The following is a 22,902-nucleotide window of genomic DNA, read 5'->3' on the forward strand; positions in this document are numbered from 1 at the left end:
CATGTTTGGTGTGACGAGGTTCCTAATTTATAGCACAGGCCTACAACAACTTAAAACAGTGTAGAAAAGTTCAAACTTGTAAAAAACGTTAAATGAGATAATCCAATCTTTTATTGTTTCGTGAACTGGATATTCAATGATAATCACGAGATAATCTAAAAACTTATCAAGAAAAAACAAGTTTACAACAATTTTCTCCAGGACTTAAGCGCACATATAATCTGCTTTTGTTGTTGTTTAGCTCCCATACAAACTTTAGGGACACCACTCATTTAAAGGGTTGAGCAATTGGCCTACTTCTAATAAGACGGAAGAACCTAACCCCCAGTCATAATTAAATTATCAAATGTTGCAGCTTTGTTTTAGTGCAAAGCTAAACAATGTGGTATCGGATCAGCAATCAGTGGCTGATGGTAAGTGTAGAGTTACAACTAACACACCGTCTCTGCAAATTGTATTGATACTGAAGATGGAGTAGTCATTGTTGAAACTTACTAATGTAAGGTATTTATATATGTGGCTTAATGATTATACCAAGAGGGAACCACCGCCCCACTATCAATGTCACAGTGGCAATTGTGAAGACTCACATCGCTAGAAATTGTGTTTCGATATCCATGGTGGGAGCAGGGCAGACAGCTCATTATATTGCTTTGTACTTGTCTGCAAACAAACCAACCAAGAAATACAATAAATATTTTGTTTTACAGCAAGTAAAAAAACATACAAAGTTATAGATAGTAGAGAAAATAGTGGGATTGACCGTAACATCATACACCCCCATGGCTGGGAGGGTGAGCATGTTTAGCGCGACGCGGGCGCGAACACGCGACCCTCGGATTACGAGTCGCACGCCTTACGCGCTAGGCCATGCCGGGCCCATGCTTTTGTGAACAGAGAAATTTGTTTCGTGTTATTCATAACTTTTTCCCCGTTACACCAAACATGCTCAATCTTGTAGTCGTGGGGGCGTTATAATGTGACGGTCAGTCCTACTATTCGTTGGTAAAAGAGTAGCCTAAAAGTTGGTAGTGGGTGGTGATGCCTAGCTGCCTTCTCTCTAGTTTTACACTTCTAAATTAGGGCGGCTAGCACAGATAGCCCTTGTGTAACTTTGCACAATATTAAAAAAACCAGCAACAACAAACAAAATCATCAAAATTAACATTCATTTGTTGCAAACTACAAGCCTTTTCCGAGGGGCACACACACCTTCAAATTATCTGGCATGGTTTTACCACTCACTTGTTAAATAGTTTTCGAGTATGTATTATTGAGTTTTTACTTCGCTTAGTGATCAGTAAAACTTAGATTTGCCAAGATACTTTTCTTTACATGTTGCAATATTAAAATATCCACAGTGCCTCGCAAGTTATATCAAAACGTTTAAGTTCATGTCGTCACGTCAGTTCATGCTCTGTACTGTCCATCTTCACAAATAGCTATGCAAGATAGTCTTAATTTCAAAAACACCATCGCAATGCCATCACTTCTTAGGCACATTTTGTTTACCATGTTTGAGGTGTGACTTGTTGCAAGCTTCTTTCTTGATGACCCTGAAATTCAAAAGTAATCAGTATTCCTTTTTGTTTAATGCCATTAAATACAACGAATATTCCCGTCTTAGATATATTATAAATCCATATTTTTGGAAGCAATTTTTATGCTCTGAACGTATGAATATTTTGCCTTGAAATCATACCATCCCCAACAATGATGAATTTACATTGACGCCACACAACCTACGTCATGTTAAACGTTGTCAAAATGTTGTTCAGATACATAGAGTTTCATCGCGACTTTATATAAACTGTTGTTGTCACGTGAACTGATGATTTGTATATTCAGATCAAAATCATTTTAATATGACGAACCGAACTGTTTGATTTATTCGGTTCCATCACAACTGTTTATTGGCTGAGACTGTCACGTGACCTGTTGATTTGTATCTCCGTAATTGTTTTAATATAACTATAAACTCTCTGTAGTTTTGAACATCACTCACATATTTCCTTTCTTTTGTATTACTGCTACGCAGGCCTTTTCTTGAGCACCTGGAATGATGAACAATAACTACAATATAGTTAAACTCATTTATTTATCATTCTAACCCTGAAGAAGATAGTGTTTATGTTTTAAGATGTGTAAGGATGATGATTTTTTGATTCCGTCACTTAAAATTCTCATGTGTTACTTTCAATATTCTAAATTCTTATGAGATCATTAGGTGGCTTACCAGTGGCTGTTCCAGGAGAACTGAAAGTTTGTTGGCTGGCACATCAGAAGTACGGGAAGCTGAATTGGTCAGATCTTATACAACCATCTGCGAAAATCAGTATTGATTGTTTCACCATTGAAAAAAATCTAGGAAACAGTTTCAGAAGTTTAAGATACACTATCATGTCACAACCCACATTAAGGTATGGAGGCCCCTTGTCCAACTAAATTGTGGTATTAGTTTTTCAGTTAACATGTTTTTCAAAGTGCTACTTCAAAGGTATTCATAAGATACTTACAACATTTCAGGTAATCTCTAGAATGTTAAGGTTAAACACACGTATCATCTTTATCACCACCTATAGTGGATATGACATATTTTAATGCTCAACTATAGCCAAAGAATTACTTGATATAGTAGTTAACTTTATGCATTGTAACTATTGACTAGCTGGTCGGATTAGTTTGAGACGTAAAATGTAAAGCTGCAGTTGGAGATTGCGATGGAAATTTGTTTGATAATATAGTGAACGTTTATATTTTCTGTACAACTAAATTCTAGTCCCCCCAGTGGCTCAGCGGTATGTCTGCAGACTTACTACGCTAAAAACCAGGTTTCGATACCCGTGGTGTGAAGAGTACAGATAGCCCATTGTGTAGCTTTGTACTTAATTCAAAACAAGAACAACAACTAACTTCTTTCTATATAATACATAGCAATTAACAAATAAATGCCTAGAGTAAAATATAATCTTTACTAAAGGCGAATAAAATTTTATCAGTAGAAAAGCAGCCTTTTCAACTGAAACACATTCGTCTAAAACATCGCTTTCAAAAAAGCTTCGTATCTTTTGAAGTAAGTATTTGATGAATACGTGTACTAAAATTTAATATTATGTGTATTAATTGCTTTTACTTCTTCATACATAATACACGGATTAGCTGCATAAAAACACAGATTGTATAGTGTACAAAACATTGAGTATTTAGATGTTACAGTCGTCTAATGTTCATCTATTGTTGGTTGGTAATTCCTGTTTCACTTTGTACTTAAGTCTTTAAAAAATAACGCTAAATATTTGTAAAAAAGCGAACTTCAAGAGGTAATGATAACATCGTTTTTACTGCAATTATGTTGTTTTTAGTTGATGTAAAATGTAGAAGAAATAAATCGATTTTTAATACCCTTTTGATTTTTATTCACTTCACAATTTTACACTACTAATTACACTTAATTTTTCAATTCCAATAAAAGTATCCATATTTGTCAAAGTTTTACTTAAAATTTCTAGATAACTATCCTGTGGCTAAATGTTGAAAAACGTCACAACACGTGGCTTCGTAGGTATTGGACATGGTAATTATCACTCAGGTCATCAAAGAAACCAATACTGTTTTGCCAATATCTCCTGAGCCCTGACAGAGTGTAATGAGCGTTAACCTGTTTTCATCTGCCAATAACACCAGCAGCAGGTCATCAAAATGGCTGATGCAGTCCTGCAGACGTTGCACGAAACAGTAGTATTGAGGTAAACCAAATTTACTGTTATGGTGTGTATATAGTTGCAAGTCTGCAGTATGGCTTAAACTAACCTTAAACATATTTAAATAATCAATTCTGACTGTTGAAGCTTACGTGTTCTCTTGATTGTAAGGCAAAACTTTGAAGACGGGTCCAACGCCCCTTGATTTTGACTCCTCCCCCTGGAAGGACTTCTCTGTACACCATTGTTGTATTTCAGATATCGTTACTGTGCACTAGAGCAAGTTTAACAACGTTCTGTGCAATAAGAAAATAAAATGAAACATCTTTTGGTTCTTATAGTTCTACTCCTTTGATTTTTAACATAGTAAAATAATTATCATATGCGTTGCCATGCCAACAAGTATTACCGAGTAATTTATGGAATATTGTAACTAGTTTTAATAAATTCTGTCAGTGACAAAGGGAGTTGGTTGTTATAGTATGAATTTTCGGATATAGGAAACTTGCTAGTAAGAGCATTAAAGTTAAACTCTTGTTTTAGGAGGAGTCATCACCATGGAAGACTTGAAAAGCTACAGAGCGTATGCCAAAGATGCAGTTGCAGTTCCATTGAGAGGTGGAAAGACATTATACACAGTTCCCCTACCAGGATATGGAGTATTGGTGGGGTTTATTCTAAATGTTTTATCTGGCTGCAACTTTACTTCCAAAGATGTAGCAGATGTGAAGAGTGGTGTTCTTGCATACCATAAGGTGATGGAAGCTTTTAAATATGCATATGCGAAAAGGGCTTTTCTAGGAAATAAAGATTTTGTCACTGTCACAAAAGTAGAACCAGATATTCGATATTTGATTTTTTTATGAATTGGACGTAACTTGATGGTTGGTATACAGGACTACAGCTACAAGAATCTATGATTCGTGTTCTGTTACTGTTATAAAATAGTGTATGAACTTTAGCACCATGAATGCGTATTAGGTTGTAGTCAAATGCAATTATTTATTAAGAGTTTTCTGACACTGAGCGAGGCCATGTTGTTTATGTGCTGGACTGAGGTTCCATTGTTTTAGCTTCTTTACTAACAGTGCCCTCAAAATCGAGCTTCACATTTGAGAGTGGTGACACGTTACAAGAGTGACAGTCAAATCCTACTCTTCTATTATAATGAACTAAGAGTTCATTGTGGATGTATTTCACTAGTTTTCTCCCCTCCAATCCATTAACTCAAAATTAGAAATGTCCATCGCAAACAACACTTGTGTAGTCTAGTGAGGATATCCAAAAGAATTAAATAAATAAATAATTTTTCTTATATCTTAAAAATATATATCTTTTTTAAAATAAAGTTTAATTTTTACAATTAATATCTTCCAGTTCAAAGATTTTTGGTGTCATGGAGTGATATATTCTGCAGAAACGTTGAACTTATAGCAGACATTCTCACTATCTTATGATGACATATAACACCAGTATCCTTTTGATATAATGTATTTTTCTCTTTCTTATAATTCTAAAATTGCAGTGAGAAGAAGACAGTTTTGTTTGTTTGTTTTTGGAATTTCGCACAAAGCTACTCGAGGGTATTTGTATTTGTTTTGTTTTGGAATTTCGCACAAAGCTAATCGAGGGCTATCTGTGCTAGCCGTCCCTAATTTAGCAGTGTAAGACTAGAGGGAAGGCAGCTAGTCATCACCACCCACCGCCAACTCTTGGGGTACTCTTTTACCAACGAAAAGTGGGATTGACCGTCACATTATAACGCCCCCACGGCTGGGAGGGCGAGCATGTTTGGCGCGACGCGGGCGCGCACCCGCGACCCTCGGATTGCTAGTCGAACGCCTTACACGCTAGGCCACGCCAAGCCCCAAGAGAAGAAGACAGAGTCATTTCCATTTCATTTATGTTATATAATGTTTCTTACGTTTATTTTAAATGAGAATATTTTTTCATTATTAAATAATCAAACTTTTATTAAATAATCAAACCTTTTGCTCGCCCTCCCATCCGTGGGGTGTATAATGTGACTATTATTTAAAGAGTTGAATATCTTCTAGTGATTGTTTATTATTTATTGAATATCGTTCGTTCATAAAGACGGCACTGTTAAACATTCGAATTACTATTTTTAACTACTGATAGCATTTTTGTCAAACATTAAGATATAAAAGCAACTCAATTACTATAATGCCTTAATTAATTTAGTACTGAAGTGTGTTATCTAGAGTATTGGGTTCCACTTCAGGTTCTCTCAGAAATTACTTTAATAGATTATAAAGAAGAGATGCGATAGAGGCTTTCTGATAAAGAGATATATACTCCATAAAATTAGGGTGGTATTTATAAAAGTGTGGAAGATCGTGGAACTGCCAAAGTGACTGTGGTGGATAGTGAAGGAAATGCTGTTTCTACTACCAGCACCATTAATATGTTGTATGTAAAATTCTGTAGAATGTTATGCTTTAAACTAAACAACACACTTGTTTCACGTTTTGTGTTTCGCAGTGTTTATGGCCGTTTCTTTACTATTACGTATAAGAAAAACAACTTCACACCTCCTAAGATAATATTTTATCTTACGTGTGATTGCATACTTACAATCTTACTGTTTATATGTTATACTATTGCATGTAATAACTTGTTAGAAATTTAATTAATTAGATTAACATGAAAAATTCCTGTTCTTTTCAGCACAGTTTATTATAAAAACTTATGTCATGCCAGTAAATTAAAATAATGAAGTGAGAAATGATAGAACAAATGAGATAGTGGATGTGAGTTGTATTCACAAAATAAAACAGTAACCGTGATAGAGATCAAAATATTTGCAGAACAAATATTGTAAAAATATTTTACGTAAAGTTCATGACATAATCATATGTTTAAGTACATTGAGGCATCCAACAATAAGCTCATCATCCTACTGAACTATCCGTCTATAGAAACACCGAACCTAGTAATCCCCACAGGCCTATAAAACACTATTCACTTATAGTGACACTGAACCTAGTAATCTCCATTGGCCTATAAAACACTGGCCTTAGTAACACCATCCATCTATAGAAACACTGAACCTAGTAATCCCCATTGGCCTATAAAACACTGCCCTTATTAACACTATCCATCTATAGAAACACTGAACCAAGTAATCCCCATTGACCTATAAAACACCGTCCTTAGTAACACTATCCGTCTATAGAAACACTGAGCCTAGTAATCCCCATTAACCTATAAAACACTGCCCTTAGTAACACTATCCATCTATAGAAACACTGAACCTGGTAATCCCCATTAACCTATAAAACACTGCCCTTAGTAACACTATCCGTCTATAGAAACACTGAACCAAGTAATCCCCATTGACCTATAAAACACCCTCCTTAGTAACACTATCCGTCTATAGAAACACTGAACCTGGTAATCACCATTAACCTATAAAACACCGTCCTTATTAACACTATCCGTCTATAGAAACACTGAACCTGGTAATCCCCATTAACCTATAAAACACCGTCCTTATTAACACTATCCGTCTATAGAAACACTGAACCAAGTAATCCCCATTGACCTATAAAACACCGTCCTTAGTAACACTATCCGTCTATAGAAACACTGAACCTGGTAATCCCCATTAACCTATAAAACAGTCCTTAGTAACACTGTCCATCTATAGAAACACTGAACCTGGTAATCCCCATTAACCTATAAAACACCGTCCTTATTAACACTATCCGTCTGTAGAAACACTGAACCAAGTAATCCCCATTGACCTATAAAACACCGTCCTTAGTAACACTATCCGTCTATAGAAACACTGAACCTAGTAATCCCCATTAACTTATAAAACAGTACCTTAGTAACACTGTCCATCTATAGAAACACTGAACCTGGTAATCCCCATTAACCTATAAAACACCGTCCTTATTAACACTATCCGTCTATAGAAACACTGAACCAAGTAATCCTCATTGACCTATAAAACACCGTCCTTAGTAACACTATCCGTCTATAGAAACACTGAACCTAGTAATCCCCATCAACTTATAAAACAGTACCTAAGTAACACTGTCCATCTATAGAAACACTGAGCCTAGTAATCCCCATTAACCTATAAAACACTGCCCTTAGTAACACTATCCATCTATAGAAACACTGAACCTAGTAATCCTCATTAACCTATAAAACACTGCCCTTAGTAACACTATCCATCTATAGAAACACTGAACCAAGTAATCCCCATTGACCTATAAAACACCCTCCTTAGTAACACTATCCGTCTATAGAAACACTGAACCTAGTAATCCCCATTAACCTATAAAACACCGTCCTTATTAACACTATCCGTCTATAGAAACACTGAACCAAGTAATCACCATTGACCTATAAAACGCCCTCCTTACTAACACTATCCGTCTATAGAAACACTGAACCAAGTAATCACCATTGACCTATAAAACGCCCTCCTTACTAACACTATCCGTCTATAGAAACACTGAACCAAGTAATCCCCATTGACCTATAAAACACCCTCCTTAGTAACACTATTCGTCTATAGAAACACTGAACCTAGTAATCCCCATTAACCTATAAAACAGTACCCTTAGTAACACTATCCATCTATAGAAACACTGAACCTGGTAATCCTCATTAACCTATAAAACACTGCCCTTAGTAACACTATCCATCTATAGAAACACTGAACCTAGTAATCCCCATTGACCTATAAAACACCGTCCTTAGTAACACTATCCGTCTATAGAAACACTGAACCTAGTAATCCCCATTAACTTATAAAACAGTACCCTTAGTAACACTGTCCATCTATAGAAACACTGAACCTGGTAATCCCCATTAACCTATAAAACACCGTCCTTATTAACACTATCCGTCTGTAGAAACACTGAACCAAGTAATCCCCATTGAACTATAAAACACCGTCCTAATTAACACTATTTATTTATAAATAGTGGGAACTTGAAGTCACCTGTTCCTAGCAATACGCCCTACTTCGCGAAACTATGAATTCACCGTCTCAAACCCCCTAACGCCTGAGGCAGTCAATCAGTGGCTTGCCATTAAGTGTAGAGCTAACTACTTTTGACTTTCTTACTACTTACATGAATAGCTTCTTTAGGAATCGATGAATGAACAAACTTTAGTGTGGAATATCCATTAGAACAGAATCATCTGGCTTTCCTAGTTAACTACGTAAACAATTCCCCATGAACTGCGCAAGAAAGAATCGCGGTATGGAATTGTTTTCTATAATTCTTACTTAGTTCACATTTTTAGAGTAATTTGTTTTCAGAATTTTTAGTAAAGTTGTAAAAGGGCTATCTTTGTTTAGCTGTCCCTAATGTTTCGCTGTTAAATTAGAAAGAATTCAGCTGTTCAATAACATCCAACGCCAACTGTTTTTTGATCTAATGAATGAAATTTGAGCATTATTTTACTAGTGTAACATTGCCCCAAAGTGCGGAGTATGTTTCTGTGGTAAAGAATCGTGAACTATATTTATCCATGCTAAGCATTCTGCCAAAATAACTTTTATCCTATTCACATAACCATTAGATCTTTTATGCGCGAAAAAATATTCCTTGGTGAATTAATTCTAGGTTTATGAGTGCAATACTGAAACCATCGGATCATTTCCTATCATTAGACAGAGTAACATAGTCTGTTGTGTAGCCTTATATTAAAACAATAATAACAGTGTGAACAATGTTATCTACATTGCCCTAGTATACCAATATGTGCAACTCCAAAACCAGTGATGTTGTCTGAAATATCCACAATATTTCTACAGCTTTGATATACATAACTATATTGAATACGTGCCAGGTGGTTAAGTCACTCCACTCGTAATCCGAGGGTCGCGAGTTCGAATCCTCGTCACACCAAACGCGCGCTCCACGCTTTGTATTGCTAGTGCACAAAAACATAGCTAATACACAGGAAAAAAAGGTTTCGTAGATTAACTTCCGAGGCTATTGAGATCTTCTTCTTTTTATAATGTACAATGTAACAAACTTTGTTTGTGTGTTTCGTTTTATAGATCTATTTAGACGGGTTGATGAGACATGGAAATCACACTAACTTAATCACCGAATATTCACGAGTGCTAGCAATCATCAATTACTCAGATGGCAGGCCAACGTCGATTTTAGGCAAGATTCTTCAATGATGGGGTATTAATAACTCCTCAAGTATAATTAAAGGAACATATATCTTTGAACTTTATTTTTCTTATTTTTTCTTAAGACCTACGGCAACTAATGGCAGAGTACAAGTGTTCAAGTTTATTTTATTTGTAATGTGGATTGTACGTAACGTATGTTTTTATAATATACACTTGTTATGGACACGAAAAGAGAAAAAAAAAGTTTTAACTGTATTTCATAAAGTTTTGAGACGTTGCGTCTTTGCTAATAAACTCCATCTAATGCCTAAGTCATTAAAATTTAAAACCTATAATTTATCATGGGATTCGAACCCGCGACCTTTGGATTAGGAGTCGAACGCCTTAAGCTTATTTTACTTTCCGCTAGGACGCTTCTTAGTAATCGGTTTTTACAGATAATTTCACAGTATTACAGTATTCTCATGTATTCGTATTTTTGTCTGGAGTAACAAACTAGGTTTCACACAATAACAGGAATTTTGATTATAAGAAAAAAAATTCAGAATGGCCAGGTGGGTTAAGGCGTTCGACTTGTAATCTGAGAGTCGCGGGTTCGAATTCCAGTCGCACAAAACATACTCGCCCTTTTAGCCCTAGGGCATTATAATGTGATGGTCAATCCCACTATACGTTGATAAAAGAGTAGCCCAAGACCTGGCGGTGGGAGATGATGACTAGCTGTCTTCCCTTTAGTCTTACACTGCTAAATTAGGGACGGCTATCGCAGATAGCCCTCATGTAGCTTTGCACAAAATTAAAAAAACAAAACATTAAATTTTTTTTGGCCCGGGAAACCAAAATCTTTAAATCCATTCAGATATAACAGTAATACTTTTGATGGAAGTAATTAATAGGTGTTATCCATTACAGAATATGAGTTACATTACTAATCCTATTTTAGTAGATTGCTGTAGGTATTGAAGTCATAAATAATTTCCAGTAATAATCATGTCGCTTATGATTTTGTTATACCAATATTCTATTGAGAGATCAGTCAAGAACAAACGTAGTTGGAAAATTTCGAATAATGGTACACTCTACAAGTATTTTTGGTTACTAATTTGGCGGTTTTATATTGCAGGTAGCGCTGTATTCCGCGGTGTAAACAAATTATAGAATTGTGAAAATGGGTATATTTTGAAATTAAATTATCCTGTAATTTAGTCTATAATGACGGTTTCTTATTGCGAGCGCAACATTTGTTGTTGTAAAGAAAATAATTTTGTTTGTATGTTTTACTTATTGATTTGAATTAAATGTATTTATAGCTTGTTTTGATTAGGTAATGTAATCATGAGCTTAGGTTGAAGACTCGGTAATACTAATACATGAGACTGAGTAACTCCAGTAAGATAAGTGGAGTCAAACTTAGGTGTAGTATAAGTTTGAATTCTTATGTTAGAATATAACTGATTTTTGTTAAGGTACTGACTGTGACATTCAGTTTAAAATTAAAGTTTACGTTAAAGTGAATTGTAAAAATCCAACTTATGCATTACGTAAGCTCATGAGTAACCTTGCAACATATAACTAGCAAGTTGCAGGTATTTTGAGCACATAATGTCCTTGTTTTGTTTTGTTTTTAGTTCTATTTTTAATAACTTGTTTTCTAGCAACAATTTGGAAACACCTTTATGAGAGTGATGTTATAGAAACTGAGGTGTTTTCATAAGAAATGATGGTTTGTGTTGAAAGAGAAAAGCTGAGAAAACTTCTTAATTTATATTGCACAATACTCATGTTAGGGCTGTGTGCAATACCTTGTGTTGGCAAAGTTCAAGGCCAAGATATAAAAGGTAAGAATTTTAAGACAGTGTATATATGACATTAACCTTTTTGATGTTGTTGTTTTTTGCCTCGAAATTGGAACTTTGATTTTAAATGCCATTTATTTAGTTACCCTAAAGATAACTTGGCTGGTATGGTTTTGAAACATTTTAGTGATCTTAAAGATTACATCCAGGTAGAAAATTAACCATTTTTAATTATAAATGAGGTTTTGAAGTATAGTAATTTAAAGTTGTATCTGAAATAGGACTAGGTGGTATTGCTATATTGATTTAAAAATATGTAATACATGAAAAATATTAAAAAAGCATTATTTCAGTAGGAAATTTGCATGTTCAGGTATATATGTCATTTTAAAAACATTGCCAAGTTCTTATTTCTATTATTTCTAAATTAAAACTAGTTTAGCACTTTTTTTTTTATTGTGATACTGTATTTATATGTAGTATACAGTAATGCCTCTTCTTTGATACAAATAAACAAACTCATCAATTTTTGAAAGAAATTTATAAACCTTGTAAATAAAGTATCCACCAATTTTCCTTCCCTTATTGTATAACAATGTTACAGTTGTTGCTATTGGAGAAAAACAAATATATTTGCTGATTTTTTCAAAATTTTTTTCTAAATTTAGTACTAATAACTTGAAGATTCTTAGTGAAATTAACCATCATTTGAAAAATAAGCATTGTTCTATAATCATATCGTTCCAATAAATTTTGGCATTAACAGTCAATCTTTCCTGAAAGAAGATACTTGAACACAGTCTATATCTAAAGTAGAAGTATGCATAATTTAAAATCTGTTCCAGGGAATTTTTTTTTATTTCTAGTTTTAAAACTATCTTCAGATGTTTTCACTATTCATCTTTCTCAGATTTTTAATATCTTTCTATATTGTGACTGTTATCCTGACACCTCTTAAGCAGTTATCATTACAGTTAATGCTGATTAGGTGATTACTCTTGAATCAGTAACATGTTTCAAATACCAAAAGTAATGCATTTTTTACTCTATCTTTGTTTCTTTTATGCATGTGAACTGGCATTTTCTTTATGAACACACCAATTTATGTGACTTTTGCATATCGACTGGGAAATCTGTTTTTGAAATACTCAGAATTCTGGATTATCATGCACGTTGATCTTTTGCATAATTTTAATTTATTTTATCCTTCTGGGATTTTACTTTTGCTTCATGCATGAATTGAGAGAAAGAGGGTGCTTTCAAACCACGATAAACCTAGATTTACTACCTAAATGACAGTCAAGATAGAAAAAAAAATGAAAAGAGAGAAAAGAGAAGAAGGCATTGTAAAATATTTCTTAGATGTGTTGAACATGTTTATTTGTTCCTATGGTATTCTCTTCCAAAACATTTTGTGTAATTTCATTCTTTTCATCTGTACATATATGTGAGTGACTATATAATTTTATATAGTAGCATGCCAACACATTATAACATAATATTTAAGAAAAATGAGGGGCATTTTGGTCTGTTAAACCAAATAAAATAAAAAATAAAATAACTCAAAGCTATCTTATATCATTTAAAAATTTATCAAGCTGTTCTTTAAATTCACTTAAATTTACTGTGTTCACCACATCTGAAGACAACCCATTGCAAATGTCAACTACCCTGCTAGAAACATAAAAATTTCACAGTTGAGATGATATCTACCCTGTCCTTGTTCTATTAGTCCTTGTGTTGCCAATCTCACCATTAACTGAAAAAAAGATATTATGCACTAACATTACAAATTCCTGTAGTAAGTTTAAACACCTAAATTAGATTTATTAAAATTCTTATATCAAAAGTTTGAGTAAATCTAATTTAGTTGTTTGAGCTAAGATTAAGATTAAAATCTCTGAACTTGTTTCCTCTATATTAAGAGAAAGCAAGTTCAGAGATTTTAACCTGTCATTGTATGATAACCTTTCCTACAAAGGTACCATCTGTCGCCCTACTTTGAAGCCTTTCCAATAATATATGTCTTTTCTGAGGTAAGGAGCCCCAGGCTAAACACAGTACTCCAAATGAAGCCTAATTATTGATCAGTATAGTGAAATTATAGTTTTTTTGTTTCTTTTTACATTTGTATTAAGCATCAAGACAATAAGGAGCCAATTTGCCCTTTTAGTCTATTCCTCTACACCCATTCTTTGACTAACAGTAAACACTTAAACCTACTTCTTAGGAAATTTTCAATTCACCATTTAAACTCTTGTTAATGGATACAGTATAAAATAAAAGTTAAGGTAACGTTTTTTTAAAAAAATATGATTGAAATTTAGATGAAAATTCTTTATTTGTTAGGTTTAATATGAGTGTAAGTGTTTTTCTCTGTTTTCAGTAAATGCAACGTTACATATATTTCCTGAGATTTCAGTAAGGAAGCACTTTGGCAAAGGTGGATTTCAAGTAAGTGTCAGTATCTTTGTTTCTTTGTGACAGTAATCAGCTGTTTGACTGCTGTTTTAGGGCACAATATTTAACAGTTTATTGAAAAATTCTTTACTAGAAATTGGATGCTTACTTTTAAATGTTAAATATATACATACATATATATATATATATATATATATATATTAACAAATGAAAATATTGTATGCAGAAAATTATTTATGAAATTATAAGTTTTAGTGAAACATATAATAGATAAATTAATGCATACATAATAAAAGAATCTAAAATAAGAGTTTATAATATCCATCTCTACAGAACAAAAGATTATTTGGCCCTCCAAGTCTGTCATTGTATACTCTTGAAAAAGTGAATAATTCGAACTCATTAATTCCTTTCTTAACTCCAGTAAACTGCTGGTCTCCATTACTGTAACTTCTGTCTTAATTTCTTATTTTTGTGTTCCCAACTTAGTAATTTCACAATCTTCCCCCAAGTTATTTGTATTGTATCTTCAAGTAAGCTAGTTCTACAACAGTAGTGTACTGTGTCTTTCTGATCCTCTTCAAAGTCACAATAAAGTTCACAATTTTAATATATAATCCACTGTTATCATCTGTTAAACCCTATAAAGCCTACCCAACTGTTATTTAATTGAAATATGGATGTTAGTGACTGACTCATTATATATATTATTTTTGTTACTTATAATTATTTATTTTTAGTATTGTGTGATATTATATTAGGAAATTGTGACAATATTCTTCTGCTATGCCATTTACCATTATAGAATTTATGAGATTAATTCCCTCTGTGTAATTTACTTTCTATGTCAATTACTTCATATTACTGTTTAGTTACATTATGATTAATGTTGTCTTCCTCTGGGTTTGTCCAGTTTGTGATACACAGCACTCTGACAACTGAAGATATTAAATGTTCTGTAATAGAAGCATTGGGGAACAAAGAAGCTTTCTTCATTTTTGAGAACAAAAGTTGTTTGAAAGGTACTTTCATAACCTCTCTCTTATTAATTCTAAGTTATTTAAAAATTGTTACAAACTAAGGGAACATACCTAATTTTTTTATGGTTGTAACTCATTTACATGTGAACTTTCTAATTTCTTTTTTGGCCAATTTCCCTTGTATAGTTCTGTGAGTCTCACACTTTTTGTATCAATCTAAACTTATATGTACATCATTTGCCAATTAATCCTAAAAGCAACCTTGTTTGGACAAGCTGACCATATTGACAATTGATGTTCATTTTTTGTATCAATCTAAACTTATATGTACATCATTTGCCAATTAATCCTAAAAGCAACCTTGTTTGGACAAGCTGACCATATTGACAATTGATGTTCATTTTTGCTCTGTGTCTTTGTTATGAAACACTATATGTATACCCATAATCTGATATGTTTATGGACACAAATGTTTTTTTGTTGAAAGAATTCACTGTAATCCATAAAAAGCACTGAGGTTCTGCTGTAGGTTGAAGGTTGATGTCTTTTTATGAACTCAGCAGTAAATCTGGGTTTTGATACTGTGGCTGGCAGAGCACAGATGGTCCATTGCGAAACTTTATGTTTAAAAACAGTTTCTAAACTTAAGTGACATTGATAATTTGACCATTTCTGTCAACAGTGCCATGTGTCCACAGTCCCAAGACCCTTTTAATGTTTCAGGCTTTATTTACTTGAACCTGCCCTACACCCTTTTTTTCAATTGACCTTTACTTTTAGTTTAAGTAGTATGATAAGACTACAAGTATTCATTCAATTTACTGGTTAAATATTCAACTCATTATGAATAGTTATGAACTTGAATTATGATTTGGATGGGAAGTAGTTCCAACTACAAGAGTTATAAATTTAAGACAGGTTATTGCATGACCCCTGTAATATTTTATCTGACTTAATACTTTTTTATTGTAGTTCAGTTCTAAATTTTTGATAAAAAATATTTTACTCCACAAACTTGAAAACTTATATTATGGCCAATAAGCGTAATTAATTTCCCACCTTTAATTTCTGGTATATATAGTATGATTATTTTACAAAATTTTTACATATTACTTTACATAGTAATTAATCTCCAGATATTATCTCTGTGATGTTACTTTTATTGATTAAAATGTTTAATAAATCTAGTTTTATTACTTTTACTTTTGTATTTTTATGCTTTTATTATAAGAACTTTTAAGTGAAAGACTGCATGGATTGTTTTGAATTGTTAATTTAGTAAATGGATACAGATCTAACCTAAATCTTCTAAGTAGGCTGAACTTTGGGTTTACAGTAAAAATATTCAATAATAACCAAAAAAGTGTCTAAACTGGCAAAACAGTGCATTCTAATCTTTATAAGTGAGAAAAATGAATTAGTTATACATGTTCCTCAGTAAGAAGAATGCATGATTTTAATTATACTTATTACACAGCTAATTTTTTTTATTTTGATCTTGGTAGGTAATTTGCTCTCATTAGAAGTTGATGTTAATTTTTTTGTTATAGCAGTTCTGATTTCTTGAAATTACAATTTAGACCACATCTAGGTGTAGATATAGCTATATATTTCAATAATTACCTAATAACAAATGTAAACTATGTAACAGGATGGGAATGTAGTAATACAATTCTGGGAACTTGTGTGCTTGAAGTAATCTTACCAAATCTCTTAAGGAAAGTGATAGCAAAAAGCAAGTTACTTGTGCATTTTCTAAGTAATTAAAAAGATTATTTAAGATACTTACATAAATCATACAAGGTTCCAGTTTTCCAAAATAATTCACTTACCTACCTACACAGTAACTATTTCTCTCTGGTCTTCTGTTGAGATTTTGCATATACCATTAGCCTTGAACTATCTTTTCAACTAAGTCATGTTTCAGTATTAACTGTGCTAGTATATTAGTGCATGATGTAGCAATATTCCTCCATCAATAGAAGGGTTGCAAATCCACAACCACTTGCACTCGAACTTAACTTCATTAACAAACTTGGCACTGTTGTTAATGAACACGTTTAATTTAGTTCTTAAATTGTGAGAGATTTTGTGTGTTATTTGTGATTGATTTGATTTAATAATCATAGTTACTGGCCTATTGGCAATTTCTTTTTTTAATTGAATCAACTTATGTGTCTATATTCTTTATTTTTGACTTTTGAGAGCTTTATAATTCTATTTCTTGCTTTTATTCATTCCTGAACAATGGTCAACTACAACCTCTTTGCCTTGGTTCCCACATTTCTGAAATCAGATCTTTAAGAAGAAAATTACCAAAAGTCATAGTATAACAAAACAACTCCAGTCTTCCATGACAAGCTTATTCTGATTTCATATAGTACTGAAACAACTTCACTTTTCTATAACAAGCTTATTCAGATCTCACAGTAACAAAACAGCTCCAGTCGTTCATGACAAACTTGTTCTGATCTGTTTGAGCTTCTAACCTTTTTTGTGTGATCTATTACTTTGCCAGACCATAAGTCTAAGGTTCTAATTCCACGAATATGTACATAAGTTGTTACATATTGAAAGTCTGGGGATGTTTTCGAGTAGCTACACGCTGAACTGTCATTCTTCTGCAACTTCATCCTTCCAGGGTTTTTACTCTGGCCTTGATCTCTGTTGAGGAACATCTCATTTCTCTCTCTCTGTCTACTGTGTGGGTTTGTACTGTGCTTTCCATCCTATGTTTATTTGTGATATTTGTTCCCTGCTTCATGCTGTGTTATTTTCACCTTCATCTGATGTTTGTATCCATGTAGAGATCTTCTTGTTCTCAACATTGTTTCAGTTTTCTCTGCCTTATTTCTGTGATTAATTTAATGTGGCTCATGGTTGTTTTTCTTCTGCCTTCTAGAAATTTTAATCCCAATCTCCCTTCTGCTTGCTGATATGTTGACTATCTATCTTGAGTAACTGTTACAGGGCCTCACTTTTCCAGTTTTTGTCTTTACCATGTTCTATCTCTTTGCTATCTGTTTTTTCTTTAATCTTGTATCAAAAGCCCTTCATCAAGATCCAGATAGTTTTGTGGAGTTTTCCCAGCTAGTATTTTGACCTACTTATGCCAGAGCATTATCCATGGTTCTCTCTCTCTCTTCACATTGTTTCTGTGTTGGCATCTTCAGATATGTTACCATTTTCTGTGTTGCTCATTTTTTTCAGTTCTCTGTATATGGTTTGCATCTTGCTCCGTTTATTTGCCAAATGGTCTTTGGGATGTTTCTTGTTCTTTGAAGTCTTGGGAGGAAGCTACTTGCCATCAATTTTCTCTCGCTTCTTTAGTCTCCATCTTGTCTGTTCCTGTACATCCCTTCTGTTCTTTGGCTTGTGTATCATTGCCATTTCTCACATTTCTTCTTCCCACCCTCTAGCTTCTCTCACCATATCTCCTCTTTGAAGGTTAACCCTTTGTCTGTCCTGCCAACAACTACATCTCATTGTACTTGATCCTCTCGGATCATACAGAGGCACTTCATTTCTCTTTGTTACCCTGTGGATTCTTTTTACAGCTGATCACTCAAGTTCTTATCACTTCGTTCTACCACCTTACAATATGGTACTTCACTCACAAGCATAGCTTCTCGTCTTGTGCTGCCCTCTGTGTACGAACGTTTTCATAATACATGCCACAAGCCTTTTGCACACCCCTATTGAAATTAAATATCCCAACATACTTTTAATGCAAAAGTAACATGCATCATTTCTCCACTAACAGGAAAGCACTATCATCATGTGACACCTTCTATCTGCCACTACTGAACCATCACTTCTTGTTTGGCAGTGCTTAAGTTCAGATGTCTTTCTTTTGTTCCAGTTTTACTATGGAGTAGTTTACATTATTTTAACTTTCATTTAATTCATGTATTTCCTGTGTTTTGTTACCAAATCTTTCACTTGCTTGTTTGATACCAAGTATGAATTCTGATGTTAACGTTACTACTTCAGCTCCATCTCATATGTCTTATGCCATACTTCAGATGAATGATGTGGACAATCTGTTGGGGGATTTACCTGCATTTATTCACAGTGAGACTGAGCTTTATATGGGACAATCTTTGTCTCCTCTCCTCTTCCTCCTGAGCCTTTTGATCCTGGCCACATTGATGAGCATTTGATTATTTGTCCCCCTCAGAGTTTGCTGTGCCTTCTCACTCCCTGCCTGAGGGTTCTGTTTAGCCCTCACTGGTTTTTTTTTTAGGATTTATATCTCAGGTATGTTTTGTTTTGTCTATTGCTACTGTTTTTCATGACTCAAGTCCTTCCCTTTTACATGATTCTACCTTCCAATCTTATTTAGTTTCTCCAGTCCCCTGATATTTGGGATTTGTTTTGCCTCCCAGTGAGGTGACAGAATTTGTATACCTCATCCCCCCACTGGCTTTTGATCAGTCTACTCACTCTTATTATAATGCTGACTGTCCTTATCTGGACCAACAGTTGTTGGGTTTGGTTTTGCCTGTTTGGGAGGCAGATCCCAAAATCTTTCATTCATCTAACAGGTGCCCAGAATTCCCATCTTTGATTCACCAATATGACTCTGTTGCAGTATCTTCCCTCAATTTATTTCCTGTCCAAAGCTCTTTACAGGAACCTAGAAGGGTTTTCTGGGGATGTCCTCTCCCTTATAACTTCCATATTGGCTTACCTGTCATTTTTGGTCCTGCAAATGTGGTTTGTTTGTTGTGACCTTTTGGATCATGGTGCCATATTGTGGCAGACCCAACTTCTTATCTACAGGACCTTTGTATGGACCCATTTTGAGATGTTACATGTTTGACACAATTCTGGAGTTGAGGGTTGTTTCAGTCCAACATTAATCCACCCTCTCTCCTTTGGTGGCCTATTTGTCCCAGTTAGAGCCGAGTGTAACACCAATTTCTGTCTCCTGACCCTCTTTCAATCCTCACCTCATCCTTCTTACTACAGTAGTGCTGTTCATTTTCATGATGAAGTATAATATGCTAACAATGGTTCTGGTTACTACCCAGTAGGTTTGGGTTCTGTGGAAGGTGTTGTTGTCTTCTTTCTTACTCCTTCTCCCTTATCCAGTATGCCTGTTTTCTTTCCTTTTCTTCAGGTTCCTTTACCATGTTAGTGTCTTTACAAGGCAGGACAAGATCTCATTACACAACAGTTTATTGAACCTGCCACACATAATTTGGGAGGTTTTTTTCCTGCCTGTTTGTGGTTCTCAAAATAACTAGGGACTGAAGGCTAACCATCGACCTGCCCTGCCTGAATTAATATGTTTCTTGCCTCATGATTTGCCATGGAATCCTACTTTACTCTTCAGTAGGCTTTTTATCCAGGTCTTTAGATGCTTATCTGCATATTTCTGTCTCATGGTGGCTCATATCAATTACCAGGGGTGTACTCATTGAAGATCCCTGTGTTTTCTCACCTATAATCTTCTCTTTTGGGTCCATGATCATCACATTTGTTTGATGGAGTACCATGTACAGGGTGCTTTCAACCTTGTGGCAGATCATCTTTTCCAACTAGACTAAGTTTACCTGATAAAGTATCCCCTTCATTCCCTTTTATTTTCAGTGGCTTTGTGATTGGTGGGATACCTCTTATATCAATGCATTTGCCACCTCCATCAATCACCTGTTACTTTGTTTTGGTTCCCTGTTCCCTATCCTTGAGCTTTTGAGTATAAATGTCATCAGCCAGGTCAAATAAATGGTCAAACAAATTCTTTTACATTTATCCTCATATCCAGTTACTTAGTCTCCCTCATCCGTATTACTCCCTGCCAAGTCCTGATTGTTTATTACCGTTTGAGCCCATTGCTTCATATTCTTTGCTTCACCTATCCTTCAAGGTGTATTTTCATCTCCTCTTGGCCTGCAGGTGTTTTTGGTTGGATATATTTTGCTATTGATGCCACTTGCATGTTATACCACCCAACAAATCTTTTCCTTTATCATTCTTTCCTTCCTAGGACTTTGGTGGCTTATGAGGATAACTCCTTATTATCATCCATTTTCTTCCATCTATTTCTCATATTTACCATCATCCTGTTCCCATTTTGTGCTCTTTGTTACATTGCCTGAATGCTTCAGGGGTTTCCATTCCTGTCTGTTTATTTCTTGGCAATTCTCTTTCTCTCAAGATTTTTCTCCTTTTACCCTTACCAGCTGGGCTTGTGGTATGATCCATTTGGCTTATTCCTCTTTGTTCCCTTTCCAACATATGTTATTCTGTATTATCTCCCATTAACTCTGCCACTAAATCTTTTTCCTTGCTTCTTATTTTGCTTGGCTTTTGGAGGAGATTCTGCAGTTGGGTATGTGGACCACATCTCAGAAGTTCACCCATTATATCCATCACATCACAGTTACTGCATCCTCAGAGTAGGTGCCTATCACCTATAACTATACTTCAGACTTTGATGTGGCTATGACACTAGATAAGTTTTTATTAATGTTTTCTTTTAGAGACTCTTACTTCGAATTTCATATATTGGATTCTGGTCTGTGGTGAGTGGTGCCTGAACAGGTATTCTTTTTACACAGATATGCATTGTACATTATGTTGATATGTGTACTCTTTCCATGGTTTCACATGCTCACCTTTGAGATGGGGCATTTAATAAGATCACTGAGGGTCTATAACCTTATGATATAAATAGGTCCATCCCAGACTGTACCACCCATGGATGGCATGGATAAAGCAGAAGGGGTAGTTGCTCATCCCTGTCATGCCTTGATTAAATAAATCTATATAATCTTTCTTTCAAAATTGGATTTTGTGATCACCCATTGAACTGTCTCAGGTGTAGGGATCTCTCCAGACTCTCCAGTACTTTTCTCCCCCTTTTCCAGTGGAGTATGGGAGTTTTCACTTCTTACCAGTTACAAGCTGTGTGGATGGTTGACCATAGAGGAAGCATTCTGCCGGATAGTTTCCACACAAATGGCTGTAATTATTCAGTTCAGAATAGGATGGTGGTTGTGTTATACTGGTGTAGAATCTGTACCATCCTGTAGATTTAAGGAAACATGTGACAGAGTGAGATGTATCAATGCAGTTCACCCATTTGGTGGGTGACATCATCATATTCTTGCATGAATGTCGGTACCATATGGGTTGATTTTGGATATTAAGTGAACCAGTTATCATAAGTCCTATCACAGGTTTGGGATTGTCTAACTTTCTTCCTTGATTCTTCTCTCAGTGTCATGGGTATGGAGGGTACACATGGGTTTTTTCTGTCCTTATCCTGGACATTTCCCCATTTTCTCTTGGGATGGTGACATTATTGACCTTTGGACATTTCAGACCAAGCTAACAGTTCCAGGATTTGATTGTATGTGATAGAATTCCCTCTGATACCAGATGCCACATTCCCATATCCCTAGCTCAATGCTACTCCTGTCATACCTTGGAGTTAGTAGTTTTCTCACATCCATGATTTTAAGGCTTAACTTGAAGATGGTATGATTTTCCTCCTATCTTCATGTGGATGTCACTACCCAGTGAGGAGGTTTGGGATGTAGCTGACCTATGGTCCACCATGTCATAGGCATTCTACATCATGGGTTGCATATTCCTTTACCCACTTTCATTTTGTGGGATTAAGTTATTTATTTATCTTACTTACCCTCTCCCACTTGATGTATTTCCTTTTTTTTCCACCATGTTTATTCATAACTCTACATGGTGAAAAGATATCAGGTTCAGAAGTAGCACAGTGTGTCTCCTCAGATTATGTGATCTGTTTCTCACATATGCTGAGGTATCTTTCAGACACTTTTGAGGGTATGTCTATTCTTCCCTTGCACTTGTCCCTCCTCCTTTCTAAAGTGGGA

The 22,902-nt window shown here is 34.7% G+C and overlaps 2 protein-coding genes across 4 annotated transcripts in view; both read left to right on the plus strand.

The window, feature by feature from the left end:
* Positions 1–2,214: 2,214 nt before the first annotated feature.
* Positions 2,215–4,567, plus strand: LOC143257660 (scoloptoxin SSD14-like). Its single transcript, XM_076516702.1, has 2 exons — positions 2,215–2,335; positions 4,245–4,567. Exons 1-2 carry the CDS (start codon positions 2,215–2,217, stop codon positions 4,565–4,567), a joined length of 444 nt encoding a protein of 147 aa, XP_076372817.1.
* A 6,388-nt stretch (positions 4,568–10,955) lies between these two features.
* The window catches only part of LOC143255502 (tectonic-2-like), a 100,255-nt gene continuing 88,308 nt past the window's right edge, over positions 10,956–22,902 (plus strand). For 2 of the 3 annotated variants that reach the window (XM_076511257.1, XM_076511259.1), the window contains exons 1-4: positions 10,956–11,110; positions 11,496–11,678; positions 14,023–14,090; positions 14,971–15,079. In XM_076511257.1, the coding sequence (XP_076367372.1) occupies positions 11,558–11,678; positions 14,023–14,090; positions 14,971–15,079 (298 nt within the window). In that variant the 5' untranslated portion in view covers positions 10,956–11,110; positions 11,496–11,557. Of the gene's footprint in view, positions 11,111–11,131; positions 11,255–11,495; positions 11,679–14,022; positions 14,091–14,970; positions 15,080–22,902 lie in introns of those variants that run through there. The other variant, XM_076511258.1, reaches the window with a different exon arrangement.

The sequence above is a fragment of the Tachypleus tridentatus genome, chromosome 7, assembly GCF_004210375.1.
Source record: "Tachypleus tridentatus isolate NWPU-2018 chromosome 7, ASM421037v1, whole genome shotgun sequence".
Classification (NCBI taxonomy): Eukaryota; Metazoa; Arthropoda; class Merostomata; order Xiphosura; family Limulidae; genus Tachypleus; species Tachypleus tridentatus.

Bases quoted from the DNA above. Each gene is read 5' to 3' on its own strand.
- LOC143257660 (XM_076516702.1), top strand. From the start codon at position 2,215: ATGAGATCATTAGGTGGCTTACCAGTGGCTGTTCCAGGAGAACTGAAA. The intron at 2,336-4,244 runs GTATTGATTGTT...CTCTTGTTTTAG, and splicing joins ACAACCATCTGCGAAAATCA to GAGGAGTCATCACCATGGAA.